The 25,538-nt window shown below is 36.7% G+C and overlaps 1 protein-coding gene across 4 annotated transcripts in view; it reads left to right on the forward strand.

Moving 5' to 3' along the window:
• Positions 1-1,022: 1,022 nt before the first annotated feature.
• CCDC141 (coiled-coil domain containing 141) overlaps positions 1,023-25,538 on the forward strand; it is a 71,430-nt gene continuing 46,914 nt past the window's right edge. For 2 of the 4 annotated variants that reach the window (XM_017735827.1, XM_017735828.1), the window contains exons 1-7: positions 1,027-1,583; positions 7,292-7,524; positions 8,533-8,655; positions 16,129-16,320; positions 17,445-17,553; positions 20,285-20,538; positions 22,715-22,834. In XM_017735827.1, coding sequence (XP_017591316.1) covers positions 7,423-7,524; positions 8,533-8,655; positions 16,129-16,320; positions 17,445-17,553; positions 20,285-20,538; positions 22,715-22,834 — 900 coding nt within the window. In that variant the 5' untranslated portion in view covers positions 1,027-1,583; positions 7,292-7,422. Of the gene's footprint in view, positions 1,584-7,291; positions 7,525-8,532; positions 8,656-16,128; positions 16,321-17,444; positions 17,554-20,284; positions 20,539-22,714; positions 22,835-25,538 lie in introns of all 4 variants that reach the window. The other 2 variants (XM_008634838.2, XM_017735826.1) reach the window with 2 other exon arrangements.

Below are 25,538 nucleotides of genomic sequence, written 5' to 3' on the forward strand. Positions count from 1 at the left end.
TGGTAAAGTGGGGGTGGGGGGGGGGCGGGGGGGGGGGAGTTTTGTTTTGGTTTTTTTTAAATTGTAGGCAATGCTTCCTAGATTTATGTGGGACTTGAATTCTGAAGTACAGTGAAGGGCCACTGAAACTCAGAGCGCAGAGCGAGTATCCTCATACCCTGTAGTGACACTCCTGATACATTGGGTAAGCACCCATTTGTTTAACACAGCTCCAGGCAAATAGACTGGGGCGGGTGGGGCTGGAATTCCAAGATTTCATCTCCTAAGTATGTGACACAGTTCAGTACTTACCTGAAAGGAACAGGCAGAACGTGGTATGTGCTCCGTGTTTGAGGTATCAAGGTCTGGAAGAGGGAAATGTGTGACCAGAATGCACAGAGGAATCCTCAAGTGTCAACCTTCAAGTAGCAGTTATACGGGATGGACTTATCTTTTTAAAACAAAAAAAAGCATGCTATTTATAACCCCACTGATAAATGACTTTTTAAAAAGGATTCTGAAGCCTCGTGGTTCTTTATCACCTAAAATTCAACTGCCCTGCTGAATATTTCTTTTCTGGATAACTATCAGAGGTGTAAAGTAATGTTCTGTTAGAAGTGTGGCTGTGAAACGCATTTGTGTACTTGTTCTAAGTTTAGTCTTCTGAAAGTTGTGTTCATGTAACTCAACTTTTCCAAAAAATAGCAACAATATGGCTTTTGCATTTTGGTGTGGTTTGCATGATTGTATCTATTTAATTAGTCTTCTGTTAACTAAATGGCTCATACTGATCTTTTTGCATCACTGCTGGCTGATTGCATTTCATAGGTCTGAACAGAGACTTTTCTCTCTTACAAGATGGTCCTAAGAACCCAGTTACAGTGCATGAACCCTCTGAACAGTCTGTGTGATTTTTAACTGATGTTTTTATTTCACAAGTTTAATACATACGTCTGTATTTATGTGTAAACATTGAAAAAAATGAAACTCAAAGTCTTTTAATACAGCTGAAATGTAAATGTAAGTTAAACACAGAAATTAGAGACATGGGGCCAAAGTGCCACTGTAATAAATTACCTAACTAGTGGTAGTTTGTAGCTGCCCTGAGAGTTAGATGTAGATTACAATCTGCATCTTAATCTTCCTTCTTTACAGAGAGAAAGAGTAGCCTGTCTCACGTCTATATTTGGTGCAGAGTGCATACTCCACTGTGCTAACACACCACATCAGGAAGGAATTTCAAATGCTCCCAAGGAATTTAGTAACAAAAGTCCTGTTGGCTTTCCTTACATGCATGGGCAAGGGAACATAGTAATCCTGTGTAATAAACTGTTCTCTTTCTGCTGCCGCTGCTGGAGCCTGAACAACGGACTAATGAACCCTCTAATGTCTCTTCACCCTCCTGATAGAGTTGAATACCCTGGGCCACCGTCTTTGTTGACAACCTTTCAACTGGGCTGACCTGTGCATTTGCCACCTGTGAGCTGCTAAAACGGCTTCACTTTTGCATTCACCAGAGTAGAGGTCCACAGGCTGTGCAGCATTTGTTTTGGACAACACCCAGTGAGACAGAAATGTTGAGCTTCACCAGGGGTGCTGATGGGGTAAGTTTGTTCTCCAGCTGATTCTGTGGAAACTGGGGAGCCTCCCTGCCATTTCTGCAGTAAACTTAGGAGGATGTGCTGATGTCTTCACCTGGAACATGAGAGAAGACGACATGATCCCTTTGCAATTCACACTTGTGAATTGTTTTCTGTTTTGTTTCAGTTTTTTTACCCCTTTCAAAAGTTAAAATTTTCACTGTTTATATTTTGCCATTATATCTATACTCAAATAGTCATCAAGTCACTTCTTTCTTATGTCTTTTCTCTAGCTGTGACTTTAAGGAAAGGTGTAAGTCCAACTTGTATTTTTTATTGTCTGTGACAACAAAATCAAATTAAACTTGCTAAAAAACATGATAATGTAACTAATGTGTTTCAGTTTGGAGAAATCTGTTCGGATAGCTTGACTTTGAGGTACAGCTGTTAATCACTTGGAGCTGTCAATGGCTTCAGAATTATTACAGGGGCTCATGCTCCCTTCTCTTCCTTTCGTCAAAGTGCTTTTTATCCTCTTCCTCCAGTTTACTGTTATACGAAACCACCTCACGGGTATCTGCAGGTAAAGAATCTAAAGAATTTTTTTTTTTTTTTTTTTTCTTTGCATGGGGTTATGTTTAAAAAGGAAAGGAACTTCTTTCTGAAAGCACTAATGTGTTAATCCATTCTCAGAATAAGAAATTTGTTCTGCTGCAGGGGTTCTTAAGAGGAGAATCCAACACCTCAGTTTTTTATGCTGCCCATCTTGAATCATGTGCTAAGATAACAAGATATAAAGAAAGCAGATTAGATGAGCACATTACTGCCAAGCTTAGTTTATTAATTCTGTATTTCTGAAAATAGGGCGATTGTACACTCTTCTAAAATATAAAAATGTAAGCAGTCCCTATGTGCTGCATACCTCTTTATCTTGTATATAAGGCTAGAAAAGCACAGGAAGACAATTTTTAAAATAACAGATGCTAGAAAGAATGGTGTTTGTTTATATAACACTTAGAATCTGGAGTTCTAAATTTAAAGGTTATATGAGCGTTCTTAAAATTAATGTGGAGGCTGAAGTGACATTTGGTTGGTAACCCTAGTTAAATTTGTTGGATCTTTTCTATCATTTAATAAATAGTAGAGATTTAGGTGCTATTTTTACAGGTTCTAGGTACAAATAGCATGTATACTTTGTGGGAATCCTCTAAAATCCATAAGGAGGGATACAGGGAAGAGAAAGCTTCAGGGTGAAAGAGTGGGACACGATAAATCGATGACCAGTGGACTGAAATGTTTCAGCTGTCATTGCTCCCCATGTCTGTTTACTGTATGGGTTTTTTAAAATGTTGTTGTCCTTGGAAGCAAACAAACAGTGATTTTTGCTCTTACCATTGGACTAAATTAGCAGTGTTAAGGTGTTTGCTGATTTCTTGATCTCTGTACACTGCTGCTTTTACAGTTAGCAGTGTTGCTTCATTTTCTTTCACAGAGACATGTTCAGTGTGACAGGGATAACTTTCCTTTTGGTATTTTCTCTGCTTTGTGTGCTAGTATTTTTTGGGTAGCTTTTTCTTTTCATGCTGATTTCCTAGTGTGGTAAGAAGTGTCTTCAGGACAGGTGATGAAGGAGAAAGTGTAGAAAGGTTTTTGTTAGGGTGATGCACAGGAAGAGTGGGAATATACAAGCTGTAATTCTTCACTATACTTTGATGTTTTAAAATTAATCTGTAACTATTGTTTCTGGAACTGAAACAATACTCCAGGCAACATGGACTATAGTTTGTTCTTGAAACTTTTTGCTGGAGGGAAGCAGGTTGTCTTTTACCCCTTGGGCAGTTTTCCACAGCTGTTTCCTAGCCCTTTACTAGCACTTTTATACTTTCTCTTTCCATGGTGGCAAGGACAGGACAATCTCCTTTTGGGGCCAGCAGGGTCCTGGGCTACTTTAGAGCCCCCCTTTTCCTAAGTTTCCGGGCTCTCAACTGGCAGGGATATACCTTCTGCCTGTGCTGCAGCTCTTACCTACCTGATGTTAATGTCATTTACCCTGGCTGACCCTTTCCCTCTCTCTAGCCCTGCTTGCAGCACCTGTCCTGCCTCCAGAACTTGGCAGCAGTGACCCATCACTGCCATGGGGGAGCCAGGCCCATGAGGGTGCCTGTTGCTCCTGGGTATCTGGGTTTGTCGGAGGACAGACTTCCCTCGGTTTGGTCTGCAACCCAGTCCCAGGGCCCTGCTGGGCCTGTGGAGCAACTTGTGCTGGTCCTCGCCCTGCCTCTGGACGCAGGAAGTTGGTTTGTGCACAGCCTCTGCTTGTCCTGTCACTCTGGCCCTCAGTAGAAAAGGAATGTCTGCAAGGCCCACAGTTCCCTTCTGTTTTCTGTCAGCGTTCTCTCCAGGGCAGCTCTCTGCAAGAAAACTTCTTTCCATCTCAGTGTTAAGAAAGAGATGACGTTCCAAGTTCCTGTTCCCCACAGGCCATCCATGTACTGTCTGGTCTCTGGGATGAGGTGCCTCTGTCTCCTGCCTTTCTCCCCTGACTGCTGCCAGGATGGTTTTTATCATTCTTGCTTTGGGGTTTTAGGAATACTTGGTTAGAATCTCAGTTTGTCACCCTGGAAACTTATTCAACCAGTGTAGGGTAAAGAGGAGCCTCTTCCAGGAGAAATACCTGCCTCCTGCTCAACCTTCACCCTTGATGTGACCTCCATGGCTGTTTTATGAGCTGTTTTGTTTTATGCTTGCTATCATGCCCTCATTCCTGATGATACCTGGAAATGGTCCCTACTCAAAAGGAAAGACCATGGGAACCAGTAAAAAGCCACAAGCACAGACTTGGAGAAGACTGATGTCTTTGTCCCTCTTTCAGGTGGGGCTGTGGAAGCAGTGTTTATACACCTTTTTGCAAGCCCCATGAAGCCCATCAGTTTGAGGGATCCTTCTTTGCTGTGTATGCCTGTTCTCCCAGGTGTGAGACAAGAGGAGACCCACTACATTTACAAACTGGTCAAAGTGAAGGACCTTGCATCTTTGGGGCTGCAGGGAGTGAGCTTTGTCTCTCCCAGAGGCATTTTCATAGTGCACCAGTAGTTCCAACACTCTCAACAGAAATAAACTTATCTCCAAAAAAAACACATCCTTTTTCTATGCATCACTGTCAAAACTGGGATTAGCACACTTTGCTTGCTACACATGAGAAAAACCTGTGGATAGGACACCCTATGTGCTGAAAATGAAGTGAATTTTTTCACATTTACCTCTCAAATCCTTTTTACGTACAGTTGTTTCAGGTAATACATGACATTATTTACACCAGAGAGACTTGGATCTTTTTTTTTTGCTTTCCTGAGATTGGTTCCTTTGTTCCTTTGTTCAGTTTTGTTGTTTCCTGTGGACAGTTGGTGAATATTCCTTGCTTCTTGTCATTCTTACTCTCTTCTTTCACACAGTAGTAGCAAAGGGAAAATATTTCTTTCTCCTGACACAAATAGCCTGCCTTTTTCTGGCTGCTACCAGGATTTTTGTTTGTTTCAGACAGAGGAACAGACAGGTAAGTAAACAAGACAGAGAAAGGCATGCTTGTTAAATTTTGTTCCCTTGGACACAGCTGAAATGGGCCATCATGCAGTTCCAAGATCCTCATTTTTTTCTCCCAGGGTTGTGTTCTAAGACACATTTTGATTCCTTGATACCTTTTCTCTGCCTGCTACTCTGATGTTTCCCTGTCTCTATCTTGTATGCTTAGCACAAGATGAATAAATATGATATCCATTCATTTGTTATCAGACCTTCTGAATCACTTGTCTCAGTTGTTGCCAAATTTGCTTATAGTCAACTTCTTGAGTGTGGCATTTTTCCCTTATTTCCAGCTGTCAGCACTGTGAAAAATGATACCTCATTTAACTTGAATGAAAAACAGCTCTTATGTCTGGCTACCCCAGGGAGATGATGGATTGGCCCAACTTGTGCTGTGAAAAAATACACTTAGAATGTTCTTCTGAGAGAACAAAAACTCAAGGACATAATACCAAAATTGGTTTGTAACTCCTTTTGTAAGAGTAAAAAGAAGTCTGGCTGGTTTTTCCTAATTAGTTTTTCCACCAACCAAGTGCTGTTTGTCCTCCAAGTGCTGTCCTGCCTGCAGGGTGAAAAATCCAAAATTGCTTGTCTTCTGGAATGTGTTTTTGAAAGCTGGAGTATTTAGCAGGTTTTGTAGAATGGATCTATCTTCCATTCAAACCAAAATAGGGCTCTCTAATGTTTCAATTCGGAAGTTTTCTTTAGGACTTCTGTCTCCCAGGTTTTGTGTTGGGATTAAATACCAAATTTTTGTTCTGCCATACCTATCACAGGAGTACATATTAGTCCCAAGGTGATCTGTCTAATATTTCAGTGGCAGGGTCCCTGGGCCTCTTACAGGTGTTACAAAGAGTTTCAGAAAACTATGTGATATTTGTTCCTTGGTTGGCAGCTTGAAGCTTCCATGGTTGTGATTCAGCACAAGGGATGGATTTTCTCTGCCAAGCCCATTTTGTTCAGCACAAACAACATAAAGGGCTTCTTCATATCCTGTTTGAAACTCATGGTTTGAAGGTGGTGCTCAGATTAAGGTTATAATCTGCCAACAATTGGAGGGCAGAGAAATGAACGAGCAAAAAGAATAATGCCACCTTGACACATCAATTGAAATTCCCTGTAACTACCTTAAGTTTCTCCTAGTCCAAACTATTTTAGAATTTTCTTCCAGATCTTGGTTCCACTGCAGGTGTGCATGTTCTTGTTTGTAATTAGCAAATCTAGTTTATATAAAAATGTATTTAAATGTTAAATATTTTTAAACAAACCAAACAAACAGATGCTTAGGGGAGACTTATGCAAGTAGTTTCTTGGGTGGAATTGTTTTTCCAGAGTGGCTTGCAAGCCGAAACAGCAGTGTCACTTTCTCAGCTGTTCTGTGGAAGGAAACCCAGCAGCTGTTGTCCTAGTGTGGGCTACTTGTGGCATGCTCTGGACTAGTGGCAATAAAATTAATATGCCAAACCAATACTGTAATCTAAATGTGTCTAATAATTCCCCACACTGAATAAAAAACTTCAGGGGAGTTTAAGCAACTATTAAAGAGGTCTTCCTTATACTCATTTAGATCAAAATGAAGACTGTAGAAACAATTTAAGATTAAATTGAAAAGCAGGAAAATTATCTTGATCTTAGAGAGGAATAAAATATTCCTTAAGAATTCAAGGTACTTGGTTTCCTTCTCTGTTTGTTATGGTCACTATACCTTTAAGTAATTTTGGATTAAAAATCCCCTGTTTTGATTTAGCATTTGATTTATATACACACCCCCATCCTGTTTAAAGACTTTGATTCAGCAGAAGAATCACGTTGAACATATATATTCAGTAACTAGTAAGCGAGAAAGTATTTTACTTGTATAATGTGAAAATGTAGATTCGATGGTTGCATGTTTGAAACCTCATAACACTGAGTTTGTCTGTATAGAATCAATGGTAATTTTTTTTCTAGCTGTTTTAATTTGAGAACCTTTTTTGATTTGGTTAGCTGGTGTCAGGTGATGTCCATGGAAGAAGCCCTTCACACTTCAGATGGTGACAGAAAAGAACAGGCAGCTTAATGCTACCAAACTAGGGGTGTGTCAAATCTCTCTCAAGAATGATAAACTCAATGGAGTTGTCTATTTTTAACCTCCTGTTCTTTCCTTTGGGCAGACTAATCAGTGTTAGCTGAGCCACTTCACTGAATGAATCCAAGCGACTCTGGTGCTTTCTGAAATGAGCAGTGGACCCTGAAAGAGCGTTTCAAGTCTGCTTTGATGTATGAAGTCCCATTGTGAAACACGATGTCAGATGAAGCCAGTTCGGAGCAGAAGCCTTCTACAACAACAGTCAGTTCAGTGGCTGTGCAGGCTGGGGATGCCAGTATTGTTATAGCTGTGCTTAAGGTGAGGCAGCGACTGCTGGCATGTCTGTTCTTGTCTCTCTGTTACTCCCTGATTAACACTTCTTTTAAATATTCTGGAAAATGAGCAGTTAGCATAAAATGATACAGCAAGGTCATTTGATTAGTCAATAGCTAATAGAGTTTTCTTGGAAGTTAACACCTGTTTCTGTTCATGATTACTGTTTGTGGCTTTTGGGTCGTTGGGTTATTTTTTTCAAATAGGATAAATAATTTGGTCAAAATATGTAGGCTCTTAGAGGGAAATAGTTCCTCTTACTCTGTCTAAAAAGAGATCAATGAAGAGTGGCATAAAAATGTGTTTAAAAGCACGATGATTGTAGTTAAGACTCCCTGAATAATTTTAACCTGTACTCAGCAATAACTTTACACAATAAGTGGTTCTACAAACTCCACAGATGAGGTATTTTCTAGGGAAAACAAATACGGTCTAAACCTGATTATGAGTAGTTGTTTTCGAAAGCTGTGAATTCACAGTCCCACGTGTTTCAGTAAAGCCCTTGTGTGCATACAGTTGTGCTTATAAGCACCTAAAGCCCTGTCTTGTGACCTAGAATCTACACCTACACTTTGCATAAAATTTGGCATTGGGAGCTGGATGCTAGTAATGAATCCCAGCTGGAATTTATTGGCAACTTGATTTTTCATTCTCCAGGCAACTTGGAAAACATGCTAACCTCAGCCACTAGAGTTTGTTTGTAATGCAGAATAAGGTGATAATGAGTTGAGTTGTCACCTAATTCAGGTAATTATTCAGGATGGTTTACATCAGTTGTGGGATATTGTAGTACCTTCTGGATAACTCTAGTCTGGGATTTTGTCACCTGTGAAGTAACTGAATGAAGTTTATACTGTATTCTCAGTGTCTTCATTGCGTGTATGGTCCCTGTGCTCCTATGCCTATGGAAAGTACATGTGAGCTGAGAGTGTGAGTAAATAAATGAAGGAAACCTTGTGTTTTCTGAAGTCTGTAACTGTTTACTTATTACAGTGTGGAAAATGGGTGAAGCTTCAGCTGGCTGAATCAACACCAAATATATTGGAAATTGGCAGCAATCAAGATGAGACTAAAAAACTACTTCAAGATCATGAATTCCTCCTATCTAAGCTGAAGGTAAGATGTGATTAAAAAAATTCCTCGAGTCATTATCGTTCAGGTACAACAGCTGATGTAGCTGCCTGTGCCTCCTATTGCAGTGTGGTAGTTAGGTTAAACTCCACATAGGAAAAAAACGTATGTTCAGCCTTTGTCAGTGTAGCAGATCTTCAGTGGCCTTTGTGGGTTCTTTCCAATTCAGGATATTCTATAATTTTCTGGAAATTAGGCTTCTTCACTGGAGAAATATGCTTCTGACAGCATCAGTAAAGACAGTTTTTTCCACTTTATACATCAGTGCCAAGTCAGGTGAAAAAATCCTATAGCCCTCCTGTAGCCCTCAGTAACTGCTAAATATAAGGGAATGTCAAGTCATTTTTTTAATTCTCCGAAGTTGTGAAAAGTTTGATTATTTTATAACAGCTCTGAACACAAGCAAGCTCCTTGTGTGTCTGAAGTATATATTCCACAAACATTTTCACTGAATGTTAATTGATATAAGTTGCATTAGGAATGATACTGTTCGATTAAAACAGCTTGTCTTGATCTATGAAGATTTTAGCTAAGTAACACTCCTAAAATAAGATTTTGGCATTCTTGAGAGCAGATTATAAGAACGGTGGCATTTGGACACTGAGTGACAGGCTTACATGAACAAACTGAATTATGTTATATGGGGGTGTTTGACACTGAGAGAAGTCTGAAGGCACCTAAAAAGAAATTTTGTTTTAATGTTTCGATAGGGCAGGTTGACTTTATATATGTAGACAAATAAATTCCTCTAACATCTTTGAAGCTATGAACAGTAACTTATTTATTTAATTTTGGGGGGATTACATAAACTTTAGATCTGAAAGAGCCAACGTGATTTGGATAGGATCAAGTATTTGATTTGATACCAATGACTATGTGCTTCCCCAATCATTAAAAATCTCCAATGTGTCTGAGGTAATTCAATACGGTATATAGAGAATGCTGCTAATGCAGTGCATTGCGTGGACTTTGAAGAGTATGGAAGAGTATGATGACCAAATGCACAAAACCAACCAAAATACCCAAATCCTAGAGAGAGGTGGTTTTGCTTTCTTTTTTTATGCAAGTGCCACATCTTTGTTGTCACTAGTGCAACATTTGGGTATTCTTGGAATAAGCTACTGTGTCCTGTTTGAGCAATTCAGAATTAGCTGAGTTTACACACTGATGACAGGAAGGAGCTGATTATTCTTCTAATTTTCAAAACTAAATATTAAAGAGTGGAAAAAGAAAACAGTAATTCCCATCGTTGTATGAAAAATGAAGTTTCAAATAACATTTTACTATGGAGTCAAATCAGATCAGAAAATTTATTATGCATAAACTGTTAAAGAATGTTTGTCATCCAAATACATTGGGAACAAATACTCATTATTTCATGTTTTATACCTGTGGTCCTTGCAAAATTTGGCATTGATTAATGAATATTCTATAAAAGAATTAAGTTCAAAATGACTGCTTTTTCCTCAAAAATATAAGCTGTGATAATAAGGGACTGCAATGTTGTTACAATTCTTCCTGGCTGTACATTTTACAGCCATGACCATTTGTGACTTATAGTAAGCTGTTAACACTTGTCAGTAATTACTTAGTCTTAAGTCACTAAATCCACTCATGAAAAGTTTTTCCAAGATTGATTATTAGTTTTTAAAATATTGCTTATAGTTATTTTTTCCCCTTAGCATTTGATAATTATGCATTAATTGTATGAAGATGGGTAAGAGGCAGTTTGGATTGTTTTCCCATTTCTTTTTTATTGTTGTAAAAAATAAAAGGAAAATAAATCCTGACAGATACGCATACTTGATATGCATGTGCTTAACTTTGCTGATTATTCTAACCCAATTCAAAATTAAACTTTTGTGCAGGTCAGGCAAAAATTCTTGAATGAATAATGATTCAATCATGAAACTAGTCCTGCTTAAGGGAAGAGTTAGATGATTAATACTAAATACATCTTCGGAATCAGTGGAGATGTACCTACTGACTTTTAGAAGATAATTGATGGAATAGTTGTCTGTTCTGGCATTATCGCATGTTCTTCTGTAAACTTGTTCTAGGTTTTGATCATCCCTTTGCTTTTTAGCTTCACTATTCTCATCCCAGTATATTTATTGCAAATTATAATCAAAATATTCAGGCCAAATTCTTTTGTCAGCATAATATGTTGAAGATTCACAGGTGTAAATAAGGACAAAATCTGGCATAGTGACCAGTGGTCAGTTTACAGTACTTCTGATGCTAGAGGAAAAGGAATGTAATCCAGCTCAGTGTTTCAGGGAATTGGTTTTGATTTAGCAATATTAACAGGGTTAAAAAAGCCCAAACAGCCGGTTTGGCACTCAGTAGGGCAGATGGTACTTTAAAGAGTAATTGGAATAGACTTGTTGAAAGAGAAAACAGTAACTTCTACAACATTTTGAAAGTTCTTTTAATGTTCGGAATTATTGTGATAAAAATTGATGTGTGTTCTTCAGGGCCTTATGGAAAAACATATCAAAAATACTTTGCTTTGATAGAGTATACTCTATCATAGTCATTACTGATTTACATTTGTTCCATTAAATTTAGGAATTAGGAACATCCTACTACTTAAATAAAAAGCAGAATACAACTTTTGAAAAGGGCCCTACTTCAAATGTTTATGTATTAGGAAACAGATGTGTCATTATTAATAGAGTTAAAAGAATAAATGTTGAACAGGAAAGATTAAAACTGAGACTAAACAGAGAACATGTATGGCATGTTTACATCCAGTTAAAATTCCCCTCAGTAGTCTCATCTAATATGTTCTGATTCTGTTGCTGTTTTGCTCAATCAGACCATATCAGCAATACCAGTTTTGTTGAAACCGTTAACTTCTGTGATTTCATATAAGTCTCTTTCCCAATATCTGCCTCATCCCTCTTTTGGTGACTTTCAGCAGGTTTATATGTTCTGAAAATATAAATATATGTATATATGCATTTTGATGTCTCATTCTTCACTATTAAAAAAGAAAAAGAGAAGAATCAAACCTGTAGAACCTGAGACAAATCTTCCAGGAGATAAAATGATATAGATTGCACTTTCCGTAGATTTCTCTGCCTTTCTTCTGTTTCCAACAGAAATGCTACCTGGAGATAACATAGATTGCTTAGTGTTTGAGTCTCTCAATAGTAAAGCTCACTGGATCATCTGGAGGGAAAAAAGAGAAAAAGAAAAAAGTGTTGCGTGTGTGTGTCCATAACAATGTTAAAATTCCCAATAAGGCATTCTTGGTTTGCTTCCAAAGTTCTGGTTTTTATCATGACAGAGACTGTCACAGAACAGCCACAAAACTGAAGTGAATCTAGCCCATAAACTTAAGTTTAAAACCATCATTGTTATTAATTTGGCTCATGAATCTGAGGATTGTTCCTAATTATTTTATTTAATTCACACAGCATAAATTGCAAAATAGTCATTTATACACTAATAGCCAAGAAAAACAAATTAGAAAATTACATTCTTCAAAAAGCACTAATATAATACACTAATTTTTGTATTTGGTATCTTTTAAATATGCCTTTCTGTTATTTCAAGTAAAAATATTTTCAAAATGCTTATTTTTCAGTAATTTTGCCATGGAAGAAATTATTTGTTAATATTTTCTCAATTATTGGCAATTAATTTTTGAGGTCCCCAACAGTACAATTAGCAACAAAGTTCAGCTGCGTTTTTATCAAACCAGAGCTGATTTTTGCAAGTGATTTGAACAAAAAAAAAAAAAAGAAAAGGAAAAGGTAAAATGTAATAAATATCTTTTTTCAGTGTTAGTTCAGCTCACTTATCAATTTCAATATTTGTATGAACAAAATTCCAACCAAAATAGTATTTGTCTCGAAGTAGCTTTATGACTGTTTTCTGGGCTTCAAGTTAACAACAGTGTTGTATAATTTCAGCACTGCCTTTTAGCACTAACTAAAGGCTAATTTTAGCAGCACCTCAGTGCTAAGAGAATGGGAGGGTAGTTTACACCTCTGAAAATTCCAAGTGATGGAGTCAGTGTGCAACACTCAGGAAAGGCAAAAGATAATTTCCTCCTCTCATTCCTTGCTCTTTTAACAGAAGGAAAAGTACCCAAAATATGGACTATGAACAAATTAATACAGTAGCTATATTATTCAACGCGGCTTACACATTACTATTCTAGACCTTCAGTTATTTTTATTCTGTCTTTGCTACAAGAGCAGAGGCAAATGTGCCCTGGGAAGGAGTGGGGAAGGGGCGCGGCTGCAAAAATCCTGCTGCAGGCCTTCGATTGCAGCCCCTGAGTATCCCTTCAGCCCAGCTGAACCAGAGCATTGCTCCCTTTGAGCTGCCAGTGCTCTACTTTTGGGATGGTGGAGTTACACGTATTATATATATTTAATAGAAATTGAAATTGGTCTGTTCTTTTTAAAGCAATGCTTTTTTGACATGGTTTTACTGACAGCAACAGAATTTGCATGTTCGTACAAGCTCCTTTTTGACTACATGCTAGGCATTCCTTGTGTTGTCAAGCTTCATTCCAGCTTCTCAAAGAGAACCATACTCTTGTGTGTGTTCACAGGGAATGAAAGTTCATAGGAAGAAACAAACAGCATGTGAAGTGAAACATATTCATATCACATAATTGTTAATTTGAGAAATAACAGCATCATGTACTCAGAACTAGATGAGCTAGATGCATTTCTTTTCTTTTGCCCATTCAGACTGAAAAAATAAACACAAACCCAGACATTTTCAGGAAAGAATATCCTTCCGATTCTTTTTCTGCTCTGTTGAAAAAATAAATATATTTTAAAATGTATTATTTGAGAAGTCAATAGAAAACTGAAACATGAGATTTCAAAAATGTTTGAAATAATTTTAATTCTTTACTGGAAAGCTATATTAAGTTAAGTCAATTAATAAAAGCCTTATTAAAATTCTGGTCTCTGTGAAATATTTTGTTTTCCATAAGTCATCATTTTTTGATGGAAATACACATTTTTCTACTAAGTTTTCTTCTAGATCAAGAGACACAAGTCGGAAAAAAGGAAATACCAATTGGATATTAGAAAAAAAAATATTTGACCATGAAAATGATTACATTCTGGAACAGGTTGTGCAGAAAAGTTCTGGAATTTCCATTGTTAGGGATATTTAAGACTTCATGGGCTAAGTCCTTGAGTAACTAGAGCAACGGGTTAGACAGATGACCTGAAGAGTCCCGTTCAAATTATTCCTTGACTCTGTGTTGATAAAACATTTATATTTCAAAGATAAAAAGAAGAAAACCAGTAATATCAGTCTACTTCATTTAAGGATAAACTTTTGCCATATGTAGTATATAGAAACTAGCATAGTTGAGGATAATTATTTGCAAAGTTCACAGTAACTAGTAGCTTTACAGTTGTGGGAAGCATAATTTTAAACTCATGGCAATAAAACCTTAATAGCACTCTGACCATCTTAGGTATTTGAATTGTTTCTCAAAAAAAGAGTAGTTTCCTCTAAAATATTTCTCTCTCTTTTTTTTTTATTAGTCTGTCTTTTCAAAATGTAACTTTTTCTGTTGCTGGGGAAACAAGACAACATGACAACTGTTGTGATATTGGGTTTTTTTGTAGGGTTACAGGGGCTATTGTTTGAAGGCAATAAAATACACACCTGTTTTAAATGAGCAAACCATACTCAACCATGCTCAGGAAAAAATTAAGTCTGTATTTCAAAATTTCCATTAATCAGTTCTAAACCCTAAAAGGCTATTACACATAGCAGTTCCATAATTCTCTTTCTTTTGTAACTTTATGCACACTAGTTTTGCATTTCATTAAATGCAGCAGTTTAGTTTGCTTTAACTTTCTAATTTTCTGTGGTTGGATTTGAATTCATCTCATAGTAACTGAATTTTTAAAAATTCATGGAGCATGACTGATAGCTTTTGAAAACTATTCCAGTTTTCTCTGTGTCTTAGGGATTATGTGCCTCACAGCTAATCAATTACTAGAAAACATAGCCTACTTGTCAGGGACAAATGTTAATTAACAACCTGTTCAGAAAAAAGACTTCTCAAAGAAGAAAATCTACTTCTCAGTCCTATACCATTTGTGTAGCATTCATCTTGCATAGTTAGGAAACATTTAGCATTTGAAATGTCTTTTAAATATGTTGAAGCTGATGTAATATTAGGATAAAAGCATACCTAGTTTTATTTCAAAATATGAAATAGTCAGCTCTTTAAAAAGCTAGTCTTTGCCAAGAAATTCCAAGTGGAACTACCTCAGATGTCACTCGGTTTTCTACAGTGTATTCAGAACAGCTGTGAAAGTGGTCTGATCATTTTGGTAAAATTAACCTTCTAGTGACGAGCAGTTTGTGTGTAAAGTTCTGAAAATATTTTACCCCATTTTTTTTATGTTGGCATTGTCATGACTATAATGCTTCTCATTAATTGATATTAAGATTTGAGTTAGTAAAGAGACTATCAATATCTCATATATTAATTTCATTCCTGTTATATTAGTTACAGAGCCGGTCTAGAATGTTAATAAAATCTCATGTTGGATAATTAATGAATGCCACTACTTTTACAGAGTTGTTGTGCATGTAACAATTTTATGCCTCATCAAGAAAGAAACATCATAAAGGCTTCTTTAAGTGCTCTACTTCATCAACTTTTTATCTGGTGGTATAAAAATGGCTGTTAAATTTGCTTAATAAAAATTTCTTTTCACATTACATATTCATGTGGTAGCAGCTCTAATAAAAAAAAAAGAAATGCTAATCGATTTTTCTGACACACTGAAGGTTTGTAACCTAAGATGGAAATGGGCCAGCAGTTATCTTTCTTGTGGTGAGATTAATAAAGGGAATGAAACACAGAAGAATTATTTTGACAATTGAGCATTATTATTTGGTGGCCAGCTTGAGCAATGCAGCAAACTGAACTTGAAACACTTAGATGGGGTTTCTTGGAGAATACATGCTTATATTCAAGCCACTCTTGTCTGGATTGCATTGTAGTTATCAGAAACTTATGAGTAAATTACCTTACAAACTTCTAGAACTTCTAACGTTCAGTAATGTAATATGATGACATATGAAAGAGGATTCAAAATATGTGCACTGCTACCACTTTGAGGAACACAGGAAGATCTGTGTTTATGGAGATGTAAAAATGTTGGAGTCTAAATATTAGACCTAAAATAATAAATTCTCTTACCTCTTGTTTATACGTGAATTTTATAAAAATATTGCCCCTTAAGTGCAGATGAAATTCAGAAACTTGCTGTAAAACATGCAGAAATAGCTACACTCCTATCACTAGGAACTGGAAATAAAGCAGGAGTAGGAGGCTTGTGGCTAGTTTGTTAGACCCACTATAAAAGTATCCTGACACCAGTATCAGCACACTGTTTTGGATTTTGTTTACAGATTTCTTACATTTGTTTTGGTATTTTTCCTTCCCAGGCTTTGGAAGACAAGGTATGGGACCTGCTGCAGGAAGCAGACAAGGTTGCAGATGAGAACAAAGAAAAGAGTCAGGTTTATGATGCCATGGCAGAGACCCTTGGAGATGCATGGGATGCCCTCATCATTATGTTAGAGAAGCGACAGGCACTGCTGGAACTTACTTCAGTGTTCTTTGAAAACGCTCTGGAGGTTTGTATTTAAATCAAATAACTATTAATTTGGAGCTGCCCTCGTTTGATGGGTACTCTGACCACTCTAATTTTAATGTGTTATATATTGTTCATTGTATTCCTTAAGGCTGAGGCAAACAAGAAAATTAAAATCTTGGGATGCATCCTTCCTTTTACACCTTTCGGATAGCACAGGATGAAGCTGAACCAAAAACCATGTCTACTTTAAGAAATATTTTAGTCACAAAGTCTCCAAAACTCATACTTGACAGAAAATGCCAGTGAAAAGTGGAACTGGACCAAAACCTAAAATATGTATTTCAGTGGCTATGGACATTCTGCAGAATATCTTTCATTCCTTATGATTAAAATTATTTGGCATTGAAAGAACTTATTCTCAGGTGCCTTCACTAATGCACACTGGTAATTGGCCACTGAAGGTTTTACACTGAAATATCCATAAACTTATGGTATTAAATAAAGCAATCATTAGTCTAACTTGACAGTCATTTACCTGAGACTTTGATGTACAGATGGACACAAAAGAACAACTGTGTGATCCCTGTTTATCTATCTCTTAACCTAATTCACTGATACACACAGGGAGCTAAGAAAGAGAGGGATTCCATACCCTGCAGGTATGTGTGCCCACTCTGTGTAGCCTCATGATCAACCATCCCCACATCCTGGAACTTGAAAAGCTTAATAATTCTCCCTGATAATTTTGTTTCTATAGTATGCCAGTGCAACCTATAAGTTGCAGAAGAAACCATGGGACTACTAACTGCCCTAAGAAGTCAAAGATCATCAATCTACTAATTATTGTGTCCTTATAATGTGTATTATGCGAAGAAATTAGATTTGGCATAAGGCTTTGTAGGAAAGATGATTCACAAAGTGGCAAACTGTAATTACAGATTATGTCAACAAAAGTCCTTCAATCAATCAGTGCCTCAAAGAAAAAAGCAACTCAGAAGGTGCATGGAGGCCACAAAGCATCTGTATTTGGCAGTCACTAAAAATGCCTTTCTCCAAGAATTTACAAATTTTCATGAACTTTCCCAATTACACAGAGATTATGATGTAGCCATGAAGAACAAAATTATACTGTGCTTGTCCTTATCCTTTGTTTTCTTAATGCAGTTTGCTGTTAAAATTGACCAAGTTGAAGATTTCCTGAAAAATGCTCAAGAGTTTGACAATATTGACTCTTTGAGAGAACTTCTTCTGCAACAAGAGCATCATACAAAAGGTACAAACTGTATTCCACTCCTGATAGCATGTGATTGTGTACTGACTTCTTGAAGGAATAATTTTATTCTTCCTGTGCATATTAAAACAAAATCTTTTAACAAATATGCAAATACTCTTTTTGGAAAAATATAATGGTGACATAGCTTTTTAGCAGATTTGCTGAAAGATATGAAACTCCTGGTTTCAAGCTAGCCCTTCCATCTTTGTTGCTGCAGAGTGGGCAGTGGCAAGCTTGTACTCTGATTTCAGGGCAGTTCAGGTCCAGTGAACTGCTAAGAAACCAAACTGACTTTTAGTGCTGATTTGCAAGCAAGTTCTAAAACTGTTCTTCTTTTTCCTGGGGCAGTTCATTCAAGTCATCAGAGCTACCAATGAATTAGCATTTTTCTATGGAAAAATTTCCATCAGAAAAATTTCCATCAGATGATTTCCAATCAGCTTTAGTAACAAGCCCCGGCAAAGCCCTGCAGTCTCTCAGGAGTGACCAAGGGAGGAGTTTGCCCCAGATTTTCTTTGCCCAGGGTTGGGGTTTGAAGCAGAAGGGGTTAAGTGAGGATGGGAACTACAAGATAGAGGTGGCAGCGCACCAGCTTCAGAATCTTTTTGCCTACAATGGTTCCTGGAATTTTGCTTCTGCCTTTGAGGAATGCAGCTGTGTTTCACCCCCCAGTCGAATTGTCTGATCTGTTTGAAGAAGCTCTGTGGCTGGGACTGTAACACTCTTGGAAAAAAGCTGCTCTCTCCCCTTCAACAACTTTCCTGTGCACACTTTTGCCCATAAAGTTTTCTTCCGTATGAATTCTTTTTCTTTATTCAAGCTTCTATGTGAAGCACCTTCTACCATATTGTGGCACATTCCAATCAAAAAGAGAAAATAATTTTTTGGAACTAATCTCATTCTGTGGCTACTCCAGACACCTTTGCAATTCCATATGGTTCTGCATTTTTTATAAGGCTTAAGACTACATCTTTGTAATTTTAATCAAATTTTGCTATATGATTACTAACACTTGGCAGAATATCAATTATATTTTATTATTCATTAGTGGAACACTAGCTGAAATATTTTTAGCTACCTTGAGCACCAGGTATTCTTCCTAGGAGGCTGAATAGAGGATCGAATTCAGATAACTCTAATATGGGGTTTGGGCCTTCCAAATTGGTCTTCATGGGAGAGAACTGCTCACTGCATACCAATTTAAACTTGTAGTATCTGGCAGCAATTTACTGCTGAAAAGAGGGCCCATAACTGTAAGGATCAGGTGAAATGACTTGCCAGAGAAAGACTGCTTTGATGGCAATAAGCCTTTCCTCAGATAGAAGAAAGTGGCTGCAATTTATTGACTTCTTATTCTACCTTAACTTACATAAAATTTTGAAAGCTGATATTGAACTATTTGATAAAAAGCAGCGCATTCTGCAAGAAGGATACTATCTACCTGCTCCAAAGGAAGGTGGCTGGAAATACAACCCTGACCAAGTATTGACTCTACCAGTATGTGATAAGTAGTTTAACACAAATGCCTATCACTCTGGAATAATTAAAAAAAAAGTTTGACACAAACACATTTTAAAATGGAATAAAAAAGGTGAAAACATATAAAATATCCTTGTTTACCCATTTCTACGTGTATTCAATTTTGGATGGACTGAAATGAAACATTTCTGATTAATACCACTTTTCTGGAAGGCAAGAAGTAAAATTGACAGGCTTGTTGCTGACTTGTTGCAGTGGGCTCACGGAAACTAATCTCTCTTGTTAGCCCTTGGTGGCTGAAGAGCTAGAGGTGTCCCACTCTGCTTCTTCCCTAGGTGTTCTACATGGAAGGTGGGGATTTAGAGTGCTTTGCCTTGAATTACCAGTACATGTACTCAGCTGGGAAGATAGAAGTTTCAGGGGAGCTGCTTCTTGTTGTTTTACTGGAAGCATCTGGAAAATATTCCTTTCTTTATACTTTTCTTCATGTCTACCTTGCCACTTATATTGGTTTGTCCCCCCTTCTTCCTCATTCTGCTCCTAAAAAACTTCCCCTTTTTTGGAAAGATTTAGAAATACTGATCATTGTCCATTCAATAGATTTTGAACTATGTGACTTTAAGGAGCTGGAACAAAGACAGACAAGTGACTAATAGGTCATTGAAGTGGACTAGTCCACTGAATTTTAACCCTGAATGTGTCCAGGTAAAGACTAAAGGAAGAAGGTAAGAGTTCCTGATACTTCTGACTTATTTATAACAGCCCCCAGGCACCAGAACACTATTTTTCCCAATGTCTGTGAGGGGTGTAAAGACCTAAACTTAGCTTGCATCACTAGTGAAAAACTACAGAGGTTACTGACCCACACAGGAAGTAAGGTAGAAAATTCCACTTCAGCTTACCCAAGGATTGGGAACCTTCACAAAGAACTCAGTTCTGAGAAAACAATAATACTTCTGGGTTTTGTCTTGATGTCTCTCATCTCTCACCTTTATAAGTGTGTGTTTATATATATGTTTGTGTATACACCACTGTACCTTTGTAGGTTTACATAAGAGCTGTCCAACTTGAAATGTCTTCGTATATTAGTATACACCATCTAAAGTAAGCATTTGTGTCCATGCAATGCATGAAAATATGTTGTGCTCGTGTATGCAAATAGTTTGAAAAATACTTGGGTAATATTTGAAATATGCTATTAGAATCACAGAGCACTCTGGGTTTTTTTCCTGATGAAATTCTGTTCTTACAGAACTTTTGGAGAAGTCACTTGCCCTTTTAAACAAAAGCCAAGACCTAACTCAATTCATAGAAGAATTCAAATGTGAGGGGCCAAATGCAAATCCAGAGCTGATTCAAGGAGCCCACAGCAGCTGCTTGAAGATTGACAATCTCCTTGAAATGCTACAGGACAGGCGACGGCAACTGGACAAATTCCTTAGACATCAGCGCCAAGGACTGGAGCAGGTTCTGCAAATTTCTTTGTGGCACCAACAAGAGAACCAGGTAAGAGATATAATATCAAGGGAACTCACAGTAAAAACATAGCAACTGTTTTATGGTACAAACAGAAAAGGAACTTAAATATATTTATTAGGCCAATATTTCTGGGGCGGTTCTGTTTGAGGGAATCCTAACTTTTGAATGTTTGATGTTAACGGGAATTCAGGGGATACAGAGAAAACAGAGTACTGGAGACAAGCTCTGCTGTATAAAATCTAAGAGTAGGTTTATGCTCTTTGTGTTGCTTCTGTTTTGCTAGGCACAGCTGTGTAGTCTTGAAGGATGCACAATCTGTGGGTTGCTTATCCGTTACTACCAGGTTATGAAACACAAAAAATGCAGTATCTCCCTTTGGTCTCTAGCTGGAATGTGATGATCTGATAGTCATGATTGTAGCATGCTTTATTTTCAGAATTTTCAATGTTTGAAAGCATATGTATTTTACATAACTTCCTTTATGGAACTGTCAGCATCATATTTTCTGTTATCTCTTTCATTAATGATAATCAAAGACAGATTGGCCTATTTTATGCATAATTAGTTATCTTTGGAAGAAGAAAGTAATTAATTCAGTCACTAATTATTGTAAATGAAAGATTAAATCTGATTCTTGAAAAACAGGAGTGCTTTTAGATTTCAACCAATCAAAAAGGAAAACCACTGTGTTTTTCAAACAGCTGTATTTACCTTGTCTCCTTTCCCATCTCTTCAACAAAATCACTGAATGTGAAAATCTGGGGGTTTCTTGCTTATAAAGCAGTTAAGTATTCTCAGCCATTCCTTCAGAGCTCAGGTAGCACAGTGAAATCACACAGAGGTATTAGCTGTAGTGGATTAAACTCACTGTAATGGCAAGGAATATTGCCAAGTGGTAAAGGGGTGAACACTTTGCTATAACAGGGTTAAAGAATGACTTTTTCCTCTGCCTAATATTACAGAAATACTGGTTTGTTTTGCCAAACAGATAGATGATAAAAAACCCCCCGCCGTAATTTACAAAGAATTTTTATTTCCCTTTTAGCACAGTTTTTATTGCCTCCTCCACTTATTTGTATTTTGATGAAATCACAGTAAATGTTCTGTGAAAATGTGCTTCCAGGAAAAATGTTTCAGTCAGTAAGTACACATCTGGAGGATATGCTCAAGAAATGAAGGCTCAGTATTAAAATAATTTCCTTACTTCCCTAGCTCTGTTGGACTCATGAGATAATGGGAACATTTTATTTTTTGTAACTGAAAATATTTCCACACATTTTAAAGGTTCTTTCATTTTTTAGAATTGTTTAAATTTATTTAAAATAGAACGATTCTACATGAGCAGGTAAAAACAAATCTCTAGTGGGCTATTAAAATCTGTTGTACCTAGAGTACAGAAATTCTTAGCATGATGCATATGATCCAAGTATAGGGGTGATTTTCCAGACTGGGAAGATTGGAAGAAATCCTCTTGATACCAGTAACTAATTCTGGATACTACTTTAAAGTGCAAAGCTTCACTCAGGAATTCTTGCCATGTGTTGTTTACAAAGAAAGTGAGAGGTACCTACTGTGAATCAAGCAGATATAAATGCAAGTAATTCTGTGGAATTTAGGAGATGTATTTGTATCCTGCATATGTTTGCTGCATATACTTGCTGAAGAAGTTTGTAAGATGTAAAAAATTTGTAAATCTGCATAAAATTATTCCACACAATAGTATCCCATTAGCTTAACTGGGGTTTTTCAAGCCAGGGATGGAGAGATTCTATTAGGTCAGAAGTTCTCAGATTTGTAGTCTTTTACTGTATGCAAAGGGATATTTTTAAGTTACTGTATTTCAAGAGAGAATGTACAATATCTTGACTGTGTCAAAAAAGCATGTGTTTATTCTACACATGGCTATAACTTGATTCTTCTTCTACTGTGTTCATTTACAATCTGGTCATGCTTGATGGATACATTTTTGTCTGTTTTGTCATATATATTCCATTATGTGTTTATTTTGGCATTAGTCCTTTCCTTCTGCATTTGTTATAACACAAATGCAAGCATTTAAATAAAAGCATGAACATTAGGAATGAAAAATGAAAGGAATGAAAATGAGAGGTTTTTTTTTTTATGAAACTGCCTTGTACATATTTCAAAGAATGGACAATAATTTCTCGAATTTTTCACCTAGTTCTTTTTATTATTTAATTAGGTAACATCTTGGTATAAGAAAAACATCAGAGATTACTTTCAGAAGCAAAATTTAGGCTCATCGCTATTGGAAAATGAAGAGTTACTTCAGGAGCTTGAAGAAATGGAAGTCAAAGTGAAAGTAAGAAATGCCATAATTGGTTGGCGAAGCAACTTTAAAAACAAGTAGCAAAATACGAACTTGGGCATTGAACAAGCACATATAGGAATAGACATTTTCTGTATGTACATGAGATATAGATCTCTACATGTCTGAATTATTTTAGTAATCTTACTCCTTTTAATGCAAGACCTCCATGTTTCTCAGATTTTTTTTCATTTAAAATTTTAAAAGCTACTGATAAGTTAAAAGAAGAATAACCCTTGATGTTGTTTAGTTAGTTTTTCAATGTAGTGATCAAGTTCCACACTGGTAATTTACATGTTAAACCCTGTGGCAAATAATAAAGAAAATTAATTTTATAGAATATTGCCAAATTTTAGTGTTTATGAAGGACAAAACCGCAGCCATTTCTACCATAATTAATTGTCAGTGAACTGAATATGTGATTGGAAAAGGTATTTGCCCGTTTATTTCTTGTGACTAAAAGTAATTGAAAATGCTATTCTCATGGTTAATATCAGTTTTCCATAGAATAAATCTGTTACCACTGCTCATAAATGCAAGATGAGATTAAAGAAAATGTTGGTATTGAGAAGAAAGGATCTTTGTATGAATTAAATTGCCTATATTTAGAACCTTTTTTAGGTAACTCAGTTGTGCTGTCCTCAGGTAAGTGCTGTTGCTGGGTCAGGATCATTCTCCATGATACCATTTTCATGCAATTGAATTTGGATAACCCGGATGACCAGGGAGACCTTTTTCATCCAAAACCGCTTCCAATAGAAGTAAATGCCTTTTAAAAGGTTATTGTGTTGGTCTTAACAGGCTTCTGATTGTTCACAGATCTGTTTCCTTGTAAGCTTTGTAGTTAAATGTCACATGCTTGCATATTTGCGTAATTAACAGTTAACTGCTTCAAGGCTGTCATGTAAACACAATACAATAATATTGCTAATGCTTCTCCCAGCAGCATGTCAGAAAACACTTATTTTTGTAAAAGGAAAATGGGAGTGTGAAGATAAATTCTTCTGAACTGACCTTCGGCACAAGAAAAGCAGATAAACCAGTAAATGAGTAAGCTGTGGGGTGTTTTCAGAGAGAGACACCCACAAAAATGGGTGTCCTAAAGCATTGCTGAATTTTTAGCCAAATAATCATTAACCTTCCCTGCATTTCATTTTCACAGGCTATTCTTGTAATTTGCTGTCTGAATTAGAAATTAGAGTGTAAGTGCAGAAAGGAGAACAATATGCATTTTCATTTTTTATAATAATCCTTTTCATTGTTGAGTATCTTGAAACTAACTTATAATAATAACACTTATTATAATTTCACCTAACAATTCTTCTCCCATGCATTATATAATAATGTATAGATCATTCATTACATTTTACTTAATTGACTTTTTTTAAATTAGGTCATTTAAAAGTGTTTAGCATTAAACATTTTCGTCACAAATCCATGTGAGTTATGATTTAGAATATGTTATTTCTAGCCTTCTGCTTTTCTTACTAGCAGCATGTTCTAGCAGAGGGAAATTAAATTCTTGAAGGGGATGTTACTGAGCATGTGGATTTTGCTTATGATGTGCAGAAGAGTGGTCAGGTTGCACGCTGCAAATCTAATTGAGAAATCTGTGAATTATGGGGCTTTGAGAAAGCTATGAATTATGGGGCTTTGTGCATTAGTTTTTGCAACACTAAACTGCAGATGTTGCAAACAGAATAAAGGAAAAACCTGTTCTAAAGTAGCGTAAATAAATCTTTTCAAGTAACTTTTCATATATGTACTGTAGCTCAGAGCAAAATGTTTTTGTGTAGTAGCCATGCAGAGCAAATTTTAGTGTTCTCACAGGGAGTAAGAAAGTGGAAAGTTCCAATGTCTGAACTGTTTCACACAACATGTTTATTTACCTATATTATTGCATTAGGCTGAACAGGAGAAAGAGTTTCTTAACTTGTTCAGAGGCCAGCCTAAGAAGGATTTACAGACTTAGTATCTAATTTATGGGACTGGGCTGGGAGGAGTAAGGAGAGAGATTCATTATTATTATTATGTTCTCAAGCTGGTGTCTTATGTTGAACTTCACCTTGCTAAGAGGTAAAACCCCTGAAAACATTATCACTGACTTGTAAAATTATTAAGACCAAAAATAAACCCAAGAAATTGTAATTGGGGAAAAAGGCCCTCAACCCTCACAAACTTTAAAAGGACCCTCCTGCCTCCACTCCTGCAAGGACTTTCCCAGTTCCCCCCACCCAGTGCCACCAAGATTTGAGAGAAGAGACATATTTAGGAACTCATGTTTCAATAAAGACATCTGCTGGCACTGCTGCACTGATTACCTGCTTGCTGTTACATTTCTATGTGCATTGGAGGTGCTTGACATGGTAAAGAAGAACTGCTAGCACCACTTTGTGGCCAAATAATTTTTAACATATCTCAGCAATTTTCTGGGGGGGTGACAGACTTTGAATTACTTTTTCCTCTTTGTGCATGTTGTTTTTATCAGCTCACTGTTAAATACACTTCTACAGCCATTCACTGAACTTTTCAAAAGACACATCATATGGTAATTGTCATAGCAGCTCACACTCAGTTGTGTAAGTGCCCCCTATTTCATTTGTAATTTGAGGGAATAATATGATTATGTTTTTAATTATACTGCAACGTAGTTTCTGAAAGCATTTCAAGTATTCACAAGGACTAAATTACCAATGTA

The sequence above is a fragment of the Corvus brachyrhynchos genome, unplaced genomic scaffold, assembly GCF_000691975.1.
Source record: "Corvus brachyrhynchos isolate BGI_N302 unplaced genomic scaffold, ASM69197v1 scaffold255, whole genome shotgun sequence".
Taxonomy (NCBI): domain Eukaryota; kingdom Metazoa; phylum Chordata; class Aves; order Passeriformes; family Corvidae; genus Corvus; species Corvus brachyrhynchos.